The sequence below is a fragment of the Synchiropus splendidus genome, chromosome 13 (assembly GCF_027744825.2).
Source record: "Synchiropus splendidus isolate RoL2022-P1 chromosome 13, RoL_Sspl_1.0, whole genome shotgun sequence".
NCBI lineage: Eukaryota > Metazoa > Chordata > Actinopteri > Syngnathiformes > Callionymidae > Synchiropus > Synchiropus splendidus.
In genome coordinates this window covers 4,600,728-4,616,200 of record NC_071346.1, presented here as the reverse complement: position 1 = coordinate 4,616,200, position 15,473 = coordinate 4,600,728, and the positions used below count along the sequence as shown (strand labels likewise).

At 44.8% G+C, this 15,473-nt stretch overlaps 1 protein-coding gene and 1 non-coding gene across 6 annotated transcripts in view; both read right to left on the bottom strand.

The window, feature by feature from the left end:
- Positions 1-10,689, bottom strand: part of cadm3 (cell adhesion molecule 3) — a 111,545-nt gene extending 100,856 nt beyond the window's left edge. For 3 of the 5 annotated variants that reach the window (XM_053882954.1, XM_053882957.1, XM_053882958.1), the window contains exons 1-2: positions 4,982-5,170; positions 2,055-2,200 (exon numbers count right to left, since the gene is read on the bottom strand). In XM_053882954.1, the coding sequence (XP_053738929.1) occupies positions 2,055-2,145 (91 nt within the window). In that variant the 5' untranslated portion in view covers positions 2,146-2,200; positions 4,982-5,170. Of the gene's footprint in view, positions 1-2,054; positions 2,201-4,981; positions 5,171-8,080; positions 8,138-10,603 lie in introns of those variants that run through there. The other 2 variants (XM_053882955.1, XM_053882956.1) reach the window with 2 other exon arrangements.
- A 2,007-nt stretch (positions 10,690-12,696) lies between these two features.
- Positions 12,697-12,770, bottom strand: trnar-ucu (transfer RNA arginine (anticodon UCU)). Its single transcript has one exon. It is a non-coding gene; the product is annotated as a tRNA-Arg (tRNA).
- Positions 12,771-15,473: the final 2,703 nt, after the last annotated feature.

Below are 15,473 nucleotides of genomic sequence, written 5' to 3'. Positions count from 1 at the left end.
GCCCTGTGAAGGTTGCATTAGCGGCAGTCACTCACTTGGCGTTATGTCATTGGAATAGAAAGAAGCAGGTGGCACGGTGGATTCCTGCTCCGCCGGCTGCACGCAGCGGGGGACGCCATCATTACAAAGTGCTTCTCTCATCAAATATGCCGCGCCCAGCTCATCGCGGGTTGAGCGTTCGCCAGCTGAAGAGTGTCATGTGTCTGCAGTGTGTTAAGTGCGCGCGCTCCCGTGCTGCTATTTGAGAAGGCAGGCGGTGATTATCTGCCGGTCGGCTGAGCGATCCATCACGATGGAAAGCAGGTGGACCTGCGCGGGAGCGAGACGTCTCCTCCAGGTCTGGAGTGTTTGAACTTCAACATCCTCTCCAGACACAAGTAGAACTGCACCAGAGGGTCGCTTCAGTAATGACGCAGTAATTACTCCGTCGGCTTCTATAAATAGACAGGAGCATTGTTCGCTAACACGCGATGTGTTGCTCTCCACATCCGTGTTTGCTTACACAGCACTTCTCCATTACCTGCTCTTCATCATGCTTGTCCCATCTCTGCAGGAGGGGGGCGCTCTTTTCTCAGGTGAGAATATGTGATCCACCAGGAGAGAGTTGGGTTTGAGTGTCCCAATTGTTCGAGGAGCCACGGGGCGAATAATGAGCAGGAAACTGTGCAGGGCATAGACGGAAGCCAATTCCCTGATCTCCCGGATTGACAGAGAAACTTTCGTCATTAAACTCTTCTTCTTTCTCTTTCGGCTTCTCCCTTCAGCGGATCATCTTCCTCCATCTCTCCCCCTGTCCTCTGCTTCCTCTTCTCTCAAACCTACAAACCTCATGTCCTCCTTCACCACCTCCATCAGTCTCCTCTTTGGCCTTCCTCTCCACCTTCTGCCTGGCAGTTCCAACCTCAACATCTTCATCTACCAATGTACTGGCTCTCTCTCTCCTCTGTACATGTCCAAACCATCTCCATCTAGCCTCTCTGACTTGGTCTCCTAAACACCTGACATGTGCTGTCCCTCTGATCTACAGCTTCCTGAGCCTATCCATCCTAACAGAGAGTGTTATTCAAGTCCAACAGTCTGAACTATTGTCAGTTGTGGCTCCCACTGCGCCGACTTTAAATTGCACATAAACATAGAGCTCAGATAGCGCCACAACTGTCGAGATTCATCTCCCGAAGTGTGTCTTTTGTCGTGATTTAAGATGGAACGTGAGGCAGGAAATTGCTTTTACACACCTTGAAAATCACATTGTTTACCACGCTGACGTATGGAACTATTTATTGTCTTACAGAATTTGTTATCTGGCCTAGGGCAGGCGTAACAACTTCACCTCGGCCTCTGTGGTCGTGCTTCTTACTCAGCGGTTCGGAGAACAGAAACACAAATACAACCTGAACGTGCCGGGAACACAAACGCTCTGACTGGACCGGAGACAGACGGCGGCGTCCCGGAGGAACGCGACTGGGCTACAGAAGATATAGAATTAGCATTTCCGGGACACAAGCTCAATTTTGAGCCTTGTGAAACCCAGACAGAAAAATGGATTTAACAAGACACTTTGGATCATCTAATCTGGGGTGGCAAACCTGGGTGCAGCAAGATGGAACCAGCTAGTCGGGCAAATAATAAAGAGGCAAGAATGTGTACACACTAGCTCGTGACACAGTAGCTGCCAGTCGGTATCTTCCCAGAGAGAACAACATCATCACAACAAGGCTTATGCTCTGAGGAGAGCAAATACATGGGAGCATGTGACCCACCACGGCAAGCGTGCGGCACTCCATCCCCACGTGTAAGTCACACACATTCCTCAAAAACAACAGCAGAAATTCCACTGGGGTCCCGCGAGGTGGGAGTGTCCCATGTGCTTATTCACGGCTCTCTGATTCCCTTGTCATAACACGGGAAACCACAAAAACCGCTTCGAATCAACAGATAAGGCCCCCCCCCCGGAAACAGAAAGGACTGGGTCTGGGAGGTCAGAGGCCCCCGCAGGGAGACAGTGAATGGGAGAGAGCGGGGCGGGGGTCCCGCTGATAAAGAGAGTTGCTTACAGTAGACAACGTTGCTGTGAACCGCCGCTCCGAGCAGAACTGTCAATAAGCCGACGATCCATAATGCTGAGGGGGCTGATGGGAAGGCCATGGTTGGGCGCGCAGGTCTGAATCCTCAGGAAGGCGGAGGAGCTCCGGACAGTGGCCTGCAGGGAGAACAGAGCACAGATAAAGAAAACAAGCCAGGCCGACCCTCCGGACACTAATTGCATCCCCTGCCGTTGGTCCACCGCACCCGTGAAGAACCCATCGATCCGCGTATGTGGAACCGGAGTGGGAGGCGATGGGCGGCGCAGGGGAGACACGGACTGCTCTCTCTTTTGGTTTGGGAATCGTTGCACCCTTGATATTCCTGAAGTATCTCGATGGTGTCATGCCACTGTGCGCCGCTGATCCCCAACTCTTTCTCTTGTATGTAGCCATTAGTGCGACGGTGACTGTTCCACCGTTCCCTTGCACGTCAGCTGCACTCTCCTCACAATCTAATTTTAGAGTGTATCTAGTGCATATCACTCTTTTTTTCCACCACTGACTCCACAAGGCTTGAATGGCAACACTTAAACTTCATGCTCATGTGAAGGAGGCTAACATGACTCCAGTAACTCCAACCAGAAAAGTAGGTCATGTCCACCTAGCCTGTTTTACTCGCAAAATGTGGACGCCCTTCAGGTCTTGCTGAAGATCAGTCATTCTCCAAAAACCAGGGCTAAAGCCTCTTCTTTACACTCAGCAGCTCTGTTCTAGAATGGAAACATCATGGTGGGGTACAGAAAATGGAGTTTGAGAACCCCAAAGACACGAATACGCAGACAACTGAGTCTTCCAGAGCTTGTTTGTTCGGTTAGCTTTCAGCTAAAGGTAGGTCTGATAACTTATTTATAAAGAAGAGGTTTGTTTGTTGGCCTGGGGGAGTGAAGCAGAAAATAAAACACACGAATATGACATTAAACAAAGCAGAAAATAAGCCGAAAACAACACCAAAAGACACTAATCCCAAACTGCTAGCCATGTTTTTGATGCACAGTACTTTAGCATGTTTACTACTAGTTAGTTAAGACAAAAGCTGAAGCGTATTACTGTATTGCTGTGTATGGACATGCTGTATTTTGTTTACTGTTGGGTTTGAGCATCATCTTCAGTAAAGTGTAGTCAGTCATCCAGTGGAGACGTTGGCTGTTATAGTGTTATAGACATGTGGTTACTAAATTGCTCCTGTGTTTATGCCTGTGCGGTGACCAGTCATTTGTTGTGGCTGTTGTGCTAGCTACTGTGGTAACAGATGTTTCAGCAAGTCATGCCGGTGCTGTGTTCAGTGGCAGGTTGTAGTTGGTTATTTGTTCGTGTCATGTTGAAGTTATTCATAATAGTGATGTGTCTTTGTGTGCAGACATTAGTCGCTTTGTTGGGGATAGTTGTGTATTGTTGTTGTGTTAAGCAATTTGTCGCGATTAATCGCATGTTAAACTCATGCTAGATAAAATCTTCCATTTAAGTTACAATAAGAACAGAATAGGTGCGATTAATCGCAGATTAAGTTAACACTGCTATGCGATTAAACAAGATTCAAATATCTCACGGATTGACAGCCCTAGTAATTTGGAATGTTTACAAACTCGTGTTTGGTTATTTGTCATGTTGAGTAACTTGCTAGCTGCCGTCGTTGTTTATGTGTTGTTGCATTTAATAGTTTGACGTTGTGTTGTTACAGACAGTTATGGTTGTTTTTGCTGGATATGAGTTGTTGTAAGTGGCTATTTATCATCTAGTAGTTTATAGTGTTGAGTCATTGTTAGTTGAAGAAATGATAAATGTGTTTTACATTCACAATACTGTTTAGTAGTTTGGTGTGTTGTTCTGGAATTTGTTATCATGATTAATTTAGTGTTTTTTAAACTACTTTTGTCCTGTCTGTTTTTTTTTTTTTTTTTTTGAGCTGAAAAATCACTTCTGTCTCACATGAATGGCCAACATGACTCCCCTCACTCGCAAACATGACGCGGGCAGCGATAACGAAAGCCCGCCGCGGCCCGGACCTGCGGTCACCAGTGACAGCCCAGTACCATCGGTTCGGCTGTTGGGTGACGAGTCCATCGATCTGGTGGTGTCAGGGCTGCGCAGGCGAGGGGTGAGGAAGAGGAGCAGGAGGAAGAGGAGCGGGAGGTAATGAGGTGAGGTGACTGTGAATTTATTTATCCACAGTAACAAGCTGCGCGGAAGCGCGTGAAGGAAAATCGGCGTTTTTGCGGACACTCGCAGAAACTATTTAGAAAAAGAAGGAAAGAAATAACGTGCCGGAGAGGAGGAAGAGGAGGAGGAGGAGGGGATGCACCTGCCTCCTGCTGAGAAAAGAAGAGTCCGGGATGAACATGCCTGCATCACACACGCACTCCACCGCTCTTAAAATAGCAGTATCTGCGCTGAGGAGACGCGCCACTTGATCATCCGTCAGCGCGGAGACGCAGCCGGCGATGGAGCGCTGCCGCCTGCGGGACGGGCGGGCGGCTTTGGGCGGGGACGGAGGGCGGGCAGGAGTGGGGGGCGGGGGGGATACGACGGGATGGGTGCGAGAGAGGGCGCGATGTTGATGCTCGTCGCAACCGCGCGGAAGAAGACGCGCTCGTGTCTCTGTTTTTGGAGAAGTTGCGCGTAAAGTCGCTGAACAACAGCAGCCGACAGGCGCTGCGGCGCTGCGGCGGGCGAATTCCGAACCACATTTGTGTTGTTTTTGAATCTTTCCAGAGCGCGAAACACAAGCGGAGGTCTGGGATGGAAGGCGCTCATCGCTTCCACTCGTCTCTCTCCTCCGGACTGAGTGCGCACACGCATTCCGGGACACGGAGAGCCGCGGTGACAGGTGTCTCCCGGACAATCGCACTAACTGCTGAGGCTATTCAGAGCAACACGCACACACACGCACACGCACACACCGTGATATTTCGCCTCCGGAGAGCTGATTCCAGTGAGACTCCCAGTAACGTCCCCTCGGAAAAAAAACAGCGCAGTAGAATCTCCGATCCGCTTTTCGGGACTTTTATTTCCTCTTTGGTGCGAGATGTATATTCCTCAGCGATGTCTCTCAATCCAGGGCTGCCGCTCACTGCAGCAAAACAGTCTGTCTGAGAGACGAGCGAGGGGAGGGGACACGGGAGGGGGAGGATGGAGAGAGGAGCGGAGAGAGAGAGAGAGAGAGATGGAGGGGGTGGGGGGAGATTTTAATACGATTTGGCCGGTAGCACCGGGATAACAGAGGCAGCGTCAACCACATGAGGGAAGATGGAGCTGAGAGACAAGGCTGATCCCGCCAGCACCGGGACATCGGCATCGTGGGCTTTGAGACCGGATCTGGACACGGTGTGACCCCAGTCCCACAACTGACCCGGGTCCTCCCCCACTGAGCTCAACGTCGCAGGAGAAATAAGAGGATAAATGACTCGGGTTTTCAGCAGAACTTATCTGACTCAAACCTCCACTCGTGTTCTTCTCACTATATTGAACATTTTTATATCAAAAGCATTTTTCTTTTCAATACATATAGATGCGTATCATCAAACACCAAACCAGCAGGAATAAGAACCTCAATAAAAACTGCGCAAAACCTGGACCCTGATGCGACACATGGGTTTTAGTATGACATGTATCTCGACACATGTCATGGTACGACACGGATCTCAGTTCATGGGTTCAGACTTTTGGTTGTGTAGCCATGAAGGTGCGAGTCACAGTACGCCATGAATGTCAACACCTGGGTTACAGAATGACATTTATCTCGAAACACAACTCATAATATGACACGTATCTCGACACATGGGTCACAATACGACATATATCCCAACACTTGGTTTAAAGACCGACAAGTATCTCAACATTTGACTCATGAGATGACATGTATCTCGACACATGGGTCACAGTACAACACGCATCTCGACATGTGAATCACAATACGAGACTGAGGTACAATATCTATCTGGAGCCTTGGCTCACATTTAGACACGTCTCTCCACATGGATCACAGTGCGACAAATATCTTCACCCCTGACCAATGGGATGACATGTATCGCGACACATGGGTCACAATTCAACATATATATAGAATGATATGTATCTCGACATCTCACTCATGAAATGACATGTATCTCGACACATGGGTCACAATTCAATATATATATAAAGAATGATGTGTATCTCGACATCTCACTCATGAGATGACATGTATCTCGACACATGGGTCACAATTCGACATATATAAAGAATGATATGTATCTCGACATCTCACTCATGAGATGACATGTATCTCAACAAATGGGTCACAGAACAACATGTGACTCGACATGCGAATCACAATAGGAGACTTGAGTTAAAGAATGACATGCACCTCGACAATTGATCCATGAAATAACATATATCTTGACTCGTGACATGACATGTATCTCAACAGGGTCACAGTGCATATGAATCTTGACGCTTGGGTTATAGACTGACATGTATCTCGCCATAGGTCACAATACAAAAAGTATCTCGACACATGGGTGGCAGTGTGACATGTCACCCATATCTTGCGCACATCGTGGTCCAAGAGCGAGATACACACATGCATTTGTTAGAATGCAAGGTGGACTATAACACAACACTCATCTCCACAAATCATCCAGAGGAAATGCCATCCATGTCTGGGGTCACATTACATCATGTGTCAAATATGTGTCACACAACACCTGGGTTCCAGGTTCAGTGGAGGTGCGTGAGTCAGGACACCATATGTGGCGCGGTGCATGGGTCGTGATAGCACAGCTCATGAGGGATCCAGGTCAAGATTTTAGGTCAGGAGGCCGTCACTTGTGGCCGTGAACCCACCATCAGAGAGGAAGCGTGTGCCGGGTCTGGACTGAAAACATCGCCTCTGATACCAAACTCTCTCTCTCAAGTCCAGCATCGCCGCATCACACCCCACATTTATTAAATCCACCCGCTTACATCTCACTGAACTCTCCAAACGCCATTTCATCAGATCTGATTTTGGACGGTTGGAGATTCAGGAGGAGGGAGGATTGTTCAACTTGTCAGGGAGGATTAAGGATTACTGCTAGATTAAATCTGCGAGCGGAGCCATGACGGGGTTAAACACGGCGCGTGTATCGGGAAACTGTAGCGGAGGGAGGTTGTTAGGCCACACAAATAGGAACTCAGACGAGGGGTGACCACATGGTTCGCTCCCTGGAGTCCATGCTGAAGGCTACTGACCACTGCGGGGAGAGAGAAGCTACTCAGCTGTACACTGGGGAACACTGCATCTGCTGCGTGAGCTCCACAGGTTTTCACCTCAATGATCCAAACTATGGGACAAGTCTTGTTTTAATTCGAGGGAAGATGTTTTTGCACTGCTCTCCCATAATATTATTATTTCTAATAAATTCTAATCATGATTATTACACCTGAATTGCCCAGAATACCATTTTTGAATTATCCTATTTTGGTTTTAAAAGCTCCAAATATTAACTCAAAATTTTATTTAAACTAAAGCATTTACTAAATATAAAATAAGCACAGAAACAAAAAAAACCCAAATAATATTATTTATTTAAAAAATGAATTATTTCAACATGAAATTGCTGTTTTTAGCCTTGTAATAATCTTTTCCTCGTTCACTCTGTCTCTCCGCACCATGTGACCAAGCTCACCGAGCCTAACTTCCCCTGGTGAGCCGCCCATCCACCATCATCTCTGAACCTGAACCAGCTCCCAGACCGCCACACGAGACGGATGCCGTTAGAATCAGTCACTTTCAGCGCCATCTGCGAAAGCGAGGCGATCCATGAGTGAATTTTGGGGGCGACTTTAATGGCCTTGGCTTTAGTATTCCACAGAAAAGATGCTAAACGTTCTGACAGTCGATATTTATGTCCGGTCTTTATCTCGGGCTGCGAGACCCGAAGGAAACAGAGCATCTGGCGCCATCAAACACTTGTAACAACCAGGATGGAGGAAGAATGAATAAAGAGGCTCCGACCGTTGTTTGTAGCCAAACTCACCCTGAAGGACGACGGCAATCTCCCGAGTCCAGGTTCATCAAAGTCCAAATACAAGGGCTGCGGGACACAGCGGGTTCAGAATGAATTCATGTTCACAAAGTGCTCAGAGGAAAATAATAATATTTTTATAACACACTTTTCATTTTGTTTCAACTCGGTTTTCAGTCGTAAATATCGACAAGCTTTGTAAGTCGTGAAAAACATTTGACCAGTTTATGAGGTGATGAGAGCATTAGCATGAATAAACTGGCTTTGTTTGAAGAAAATATTTGCTTTGAATCATTCTGGCTTCACTAAATTTCTCTTTTTAAATGCGACGGTTTGTCTAGAAAACTTGTTCAATAAAACAAAAAGCTGTACACTGGGGAATACTACATCTGCTGCGTGACCTCCACAGGTTTTCACCTCAATGATCCAAACTATGGGACAAGTCTTGTTTTAATTCGAGGGAAGATGTTTTTGCCCTGCTCTCCCATAATATTATTATTTCTAATAAATTATAATCATGATTATTACACCTGAATTGCCCAGAATACCATTTTTGAATTATCCTATTTTGGTTTTAAAAGCTCCAAATATTAACTCAAAATTTTATTTAAACTAAAGCATTTACTAAACATAAAATAAGCACAGAAATTTAAAAAAACTTCAATGAATCATTTCAACATGAAATTGCTGTTTTTAGCCTTGTAATAATCTTTTCTTCGTTCACTCTTAAATGCGACGGTTTGTCTAGAAAACTTGTTCAATAAAACAAAAAGTCAATTTCCTCCATGTCGGTCTTACGTAATGCTGGGCACGGGGGCCACATTCGACTCTTCGACAGCCGCTATCCAGACGCCACGGGCACGGTGTCAGCGTACAGGTGACATAGCAATGTTCTCCATTCATTTGAGTGGGGACCACAATCCGTTCCAGACGGCCGTTCAAGAAGCGAGTTGTTTGAAATCTGAATCGATTTTTCCCATTACAATGAATGGAAAAAGAAATAATTCGTTCCAAGCCTTAAAATAGTCTTTTGTAGGAGTGAATGTAGAGTGTCTGCTGCAGGTGGCTGTTCCTCTATGTGTGTGGCCGCTGCATGTGGGAGGGGTTGCCGAGTGAGTGAGTGACGTCTCTCCAGAAGTGAAGAGGTGCCCGGTGCGTGTCCAGCTCTGAATGTGCGCTTCTGTGCAGTTTGGCTGTGACAAAGTCATAAACCAAGTCACGCTCTGTCCCAGACTCGCCTCATCCCTGTCCCAGCTCCAGCCCACAACAGGACATCAAACCCTGGAGTGAGCGCTCCAGCACCTCCCCTGTGACACTCTACCACGGTCCAGTGTGGAGACAGGAAAGGTTTTACACCTCAATATGAAGAAAAAACTGTCAGTAAATGGAGCTAACGGGACACGTCTGCATACAGAGGCTGCGTTATACACAATAACAAAGCGCGTCGTGGGTCAGCTGACCGGTCCGTGCACGTTCTGGATTTTCGTGCGAAATCAGAAGCAAAAAAATCTCAGAATTTTTGTTCCGGGACGTTCGAAAACCGAGGTACCACTGTATATATATATATATATATATATATATATATATATATATATATATATAAATAATTTTATTTTTGGACAAGAGCGATTTCTTTTCTTAAAAAATAAAAAATATTTAATTCATTCATCCAATAATAGAAAATATATTTGAAATAAAATACTGCTTCTCCCTTTTGATTTTCTTTAAACTATAATAATATTTAGTCATATATTTTCATTTATGCATTATATCCATTAGAAGAATAACGCAGTCGGCTTTAATAATTTAAATAAAATAAAAAAAATCTTGCTATAACTCCACAACTGCAACTTTCAGAACTAACCTTTACCTTTACTTTATTGCACCTTTTTTTCCAAATTAAAGAAGATAAAATTTAAAACTTGTAGTTCACAGAAGGAGTATTTTACTTGGAATTACATGTTTTATTAGGACCCTGGAAATGAACTTTTGTGCTTGTGTGGGCTCCTCCTCCAGGCACTCTGGTTTCCTCCCACAAAAGGGCAGCTGATGCCTCTAAATTGCCCTTAAATTGTGAGCAGTGGAGAACGAAAAAAGTGGAAGAAAATGAAGGACTGAATGTGTCACGAAACGAGTTTTGATCTTTAGAATTTCTTTTTATTTCCATTCATGTTCGTTAGACTTGACCTTGACTTTCACCATTTACCAGTCAACAACGTTTTGTCGTTCGATCAAACAGAGCCATGGAGTGAGGTCATTTAAGTGGGACGTTCCAAAGAGAAGCGGATTCCAGCGGTATCTTCCAAAAACCACGCCTCACTCAGAGAAGCGGACTTTACCGGAACAAACCTGCGTTCAGGTGAACTAAACCCGTGATGTTCAAGAAGAGGAGCAGCTGCGTGTGTGTTGCTCTCAGTCGGACTCAACAAAAAAAAAACGACCAAACCGAAGACGAACGACCAAAGTCGCGCCACTGGAGGAAAATTCCGCTCAGAATGACGACACACGACAGAAGAGGTGGCAGAGAAAACTCACCTGCTCCTCTCAGGTGAACGGGAACACGCTCCTCAGCCGCTCTGACTGGTGTTTGCTTGACGCTTCAGCACTTTCCAACAGGACGCTCACCTCGCAGGAACTCAACCGTGCCAACCGACTGTCCTTCAAAATAAAACCACCTGCTATGAAACCACCTCTCAGAAAGAATTACATTATAAAACGTTTCTCAAACGTAAAACTATCGGTTTGCCACAGAAAAAAACTGTGCTATAGTTTGTGCGGTTAAAAATAAAAGTCAAACTACATTTTAAATGTCAATCCCAAACAATCAACACCAGATTCAGACTACTGCAATACAAATGGCTTCATAGAATTTATATTGCACCGGCAAAGTTGCACCATTTTAATCCAAATATACCAGATGTCTGTGTTAAATGTAACAAGGAGAAGGGAACCTTGTTCCACTGTATGTGGGAGTGTGAAGAAATACTAAAATTCTGGAAGGACGTAATGGACTTGATCTCAAAAATAAAGATTCCTTTGGATCCTCAATTGGCTATTCTACAGAAGTTTCCTATAAATCTTTCTATTAATGCACATAAGAAAAAGTTGATAGTTTTCTGTTTGCTACAGGCCAAACATGTTGTTGCATTGAATTGGAAAAATGTTTCAGCTCCTACAGTTGGTCAATGGATCAGGGAAATGTCCAGCAATCTGGCTCTCGAAAAACTGACCTATTTATCAAAAAGGAAAGTGCATGTCTTCTATGATATCTGGACACCTTTTATGCAATTTCTGCAAGAGAAACCGTTGTTTTCTTTGCTGTGATCGTGACTGGATTTTGTACACTCAAAGTAGATTTTGTACACTGAGAGTGAGTTGGTGTTGAGGGCGGGGGGTGGGTGGGTAAATATGTATTGGTTGTTTATTTTTTTGTCTTTGTTTGTCATTTGTAATTGTGAAAAAACTAATAAATATATATATATGAAAAAAAAAAGTCAAACTACACGCTTCCTGATTCACACTATTTATTTGTATCATTTTGTTATTATTATTATTATTATTATTATTATTATTATTAATAATAAATTAAATGGTAGTTAAAGACACAATAATAATAATAAACCGAACACAGTTCAAATAACAATTTTGATGATACAGAAAAGTAGTTGTGTGAGGAAACAATAAATAAAATGGAATAATTTCAGAATAAAATTAAGTGTAACTTTAACTTCTGTGTTGTTCCAATAAGCACATGACAAAGACCAGAGTTTTGGATGCGTTTCATCCTCAAACATCTTCAGGTGGTGGAAAGAGGAGAATCAGAATAGAATTTATTGCCATGGTCAGTGGGGGTTCCATCAACTAGGAAAGTGCTTAGAAATAAATAAAATAAAATAAAATAAAATAACAAACAGAACTCAACTGAGCCGAAACTCAGCCTGTGGAGAGACAGTTCTTCACATGAAGGTGCTTCAGTGTGAGCAGTGGATGGCTCCAGACACCTTCACTCCAGAGTGATGGAGAGGAGGACCAGGAGGAGCAACGTCTGGATGAGGAAGAGCTGGACCTTCTCCTTGGATCAGGACGCTCCTGTGAGAGTCTAAAGCGGCGTGGAACCTTCAGGAGTTGACAGCAGCTTCTCAGACTGATACCATCTGCAGCATCCTCCACATCACCTGACGCTCCTCTGACTGGATCAGCAGAGGCTCATCTTGTGTTTACTGATGCGGAGAAATGCTCCCTTTCATGAGAGGAGTCCTGACTATGAACCCCAGATAACACTGTTTCTCATGAACACTGGTGATGCCTCCGTATTCAGATCTGAAGGTCTGACGGAATAAATCAGGGTTTTGTTTGGCAGCAGCCTCAGGTGCAGCGAGCCGAGCAGCTTCAGGGTCCGCTGAGCCCCCCCCCCCCATCGGGGCTGATGCTGACCTGAGATCTGCCTCGGACAAAGGTTCCGCTGTGCCGCCGCAGATCTGCATATTAAAGCTGCGACTGACCTTTCCCTGGATGAAAAGCCTCCACAAACACACACCATCAGCCGCGGAAGACGCGCTCTACACGCACAAAAGACTGGGCCGCCGCTTTGTTTTCTCCTCCTCCAAAAATCCACCATCCTTCCATCACATCTCTGCCGGGACTCGAACCCGGAGCCTCTGGATTAGAAGTCCAGCGCGCTATTCCATTGCGCCACAGAGACGAAGGCACGTCCGCTGATATCGAATGCAGTTTTATAGTCCCTTCCCCCCGCATCCCGGCGAGCGAGCAGCATCCTGCCTCAGCATCAGGACCGCGGCGATATACGGCCGGCCGGCAGGGGGTGCTGCAGGCGCGCTTCCACGGGTGACGTCACGCGCCGCTTCACAATGTGCCGCCTGCTCTGAAGTGAACTTTAGCATCGATTCAAACTTAGAACAGTGACGTCAGGCTTCTCTTCATGCCAAAATTATAAACTAATTCTCGTATCGCACTATTGGTTCAAGCTTATACTTGAATACCTTTAAACTTTCAGAGTTTTTGAAATGTAAAAACATGTTTAGAGACTGTTTTGTTGAACTGTGCAAAACTTTCTTTATTTAACCAGAAGTTTTTTTACTTTTATTATTGTTGTTGTTGCTTTGGGAAGGTTAAGAATAACCAATACTCCTTTATGAATAAACAGACTATATTGACGTGGACGGCTTCCTCTGTCCTTTGTGGTTTGGCGTGTTTCAGGGGACCAACTTCAGGCTCGATATTTTTTTGCAGTTGTTTCTATTTCTATTTCTATTTGGTGTTTTTGCACCTCTGTTTTTTATTTATTAGGGTTTTTTTTCATTCTCTTAATACATTTTTAGAGTTTTTGCAGTGATATTTCTGGCTGGCTGTTTCCATCTCTTATTTTAATTCTCATTAAATTGTTATCATAATTTCATGTACTCATATTTTAGTGCGCTTCTGTCCTGCAGCCTTTTTCCATAAAAGTGTTAAGTTGGTGTTATTGATAGCCGGAACAGTTGCTGGAGTTTTCTATTCTTCTTTTGTATTTTCTTCTTTCATTTTTCTCAGGGGAACAGTGGAGAGGCCAGTTATTTACTGTTTGAGTCATATCCCAAATTTATTATTATATTATTTTTATTAAACTTTTTACTTTTTGTCTTTCATACGGCCATTTTCCCAGCACTGCTGAGGTGTTGTGACAGCTTTTACTGCGCAGTTTACGGTCAGTTTGGATGAACCTTTTGGTCTTTTCCCCTCCACCATCGACCTTCAGATGGCGATGACCTGAGCGTGTCATTTCAAAGCCGTCAAAGTCGACGGAGCCCTGGACTCTGCAGCAAGACTTGCTTGGGTGAATCGGCCCTTTGAAAAGAAGTCCAACCATTGTTGTCACTTTCCTGCAGCATCACTCACAGAAGTTTGCTGGAACCTTGAAGACGCTGCGACAGTAGAAAAGCCACTGTCAGAGGCCCACAACATCATTCCTCAACAACAGATCTGAGCTGACAAGCCCCCGCCCTCGGCCACCGCTAACAAAATGATAAAGCAATTTCGCTGAAGCTAACTAGCTTGAGTGTGCAATTTCCCAGAAAGCCAGCGTGGCGGGGGGAGGGAGGGGAGGGGCTGCCTCCCGCCCGGAACATTTAGCTGCTTGTTTTCTCCTCGACTTGTTCATGTTGCTGACAGGAACCGAGCCTGACAGGAGCAGGACAAAAGCTCAGGTGTGGCGCGCGGCGTCGGCGCGGCGGGAGGCCACAACTGCCGGCGTGGAGCTCCTTCAGACTCACAGCTTCCACCAGCCGACCCCTTTCTTCTCATCCAGGGTTTGAAAAATGCATCAGGGTGGCCGCAGTGCGGCGCGGGGAGGTTAAATATGAAGAGTAGCCGGCGGTAAATAGCCGCCGCGGACAGCAGCGGCAATTAATGAGGCAGAATCGCAGCGGGAGGCAAAGAGGAGCTTGTTGTAGCGGACGCAGGCGGGAAAGTGGGTCAACGTCGCGTTTGTTTCGTTTAGGAATTCAACAGGAAGTAACCGCTGTCGTGATTTCCAAGTCCATCGTTGTGGAAAATTCCCAAAATTTCCTCAACTTTTGACCAGAAAAATCTGCAGCATATGAAAAGGAAGGCCTCGTGTTTTGATGACTTTTTTTCCTGGATTCTAATCCAATTCATTTTCATTGCTTCGGGGTATTTTTGTTTTGTTAGAGCAATCTCTGGTTGTTGGTGGAGGTAATGGTTATATTTTTCCAACTGACTGGCAGATCCTTTTTTCATGGTTGACATTTAAAAACAAAATATTTTTTTCAGGTAGTTTTTCTGTGTGCTCTAAGGGGTGAATTTTAATAATGTTTCTGTTGATTATTCACTTGCATTTTCTTATTGTTTGATCCTATGATTGACTTTGGTTCCATATCTGTTTAAATAGATATAAAATTATCATTTTTAATAGGTTATTTCTCGTGTCTTTTCGTTTCAAAACTTATTTTTTTCAGGAAAATGTTTCAGTTACAGAGTTGTGGCACTTTTTCATGGTATTTAAACATCTAGTTATTAGTTTTTTATTTAAAAAAAAACATTTTTGGAGAATATTTCCTGAGCGACTTTGTCAGTTTTTTTCAACAGATTGTAAACTGAATACACAGCAGGATTTTGAATTAACTTCTCAGTCATGCTAAAGTTTGGTTTTCTCCAAGGACGTTGTAGTTTTTGGATCCGGGCGTCAGTGGATCCAGAGGGGAGCAGTCGCTCTGAAACTTTTTTAATTATCGCTCATTGTTAAGAAGCTGAATCAGAGCGAAGCAGCAACTTTCACTTTCTTTCTCAATAAAGGTCCAAACAGTCCTTCGAAGTCCATGTGAGTCAACTCCTCCCTCATGTCGGGGGAGTACAATAGGAAGGACGTGTCCTTGGATGATAATGAAAA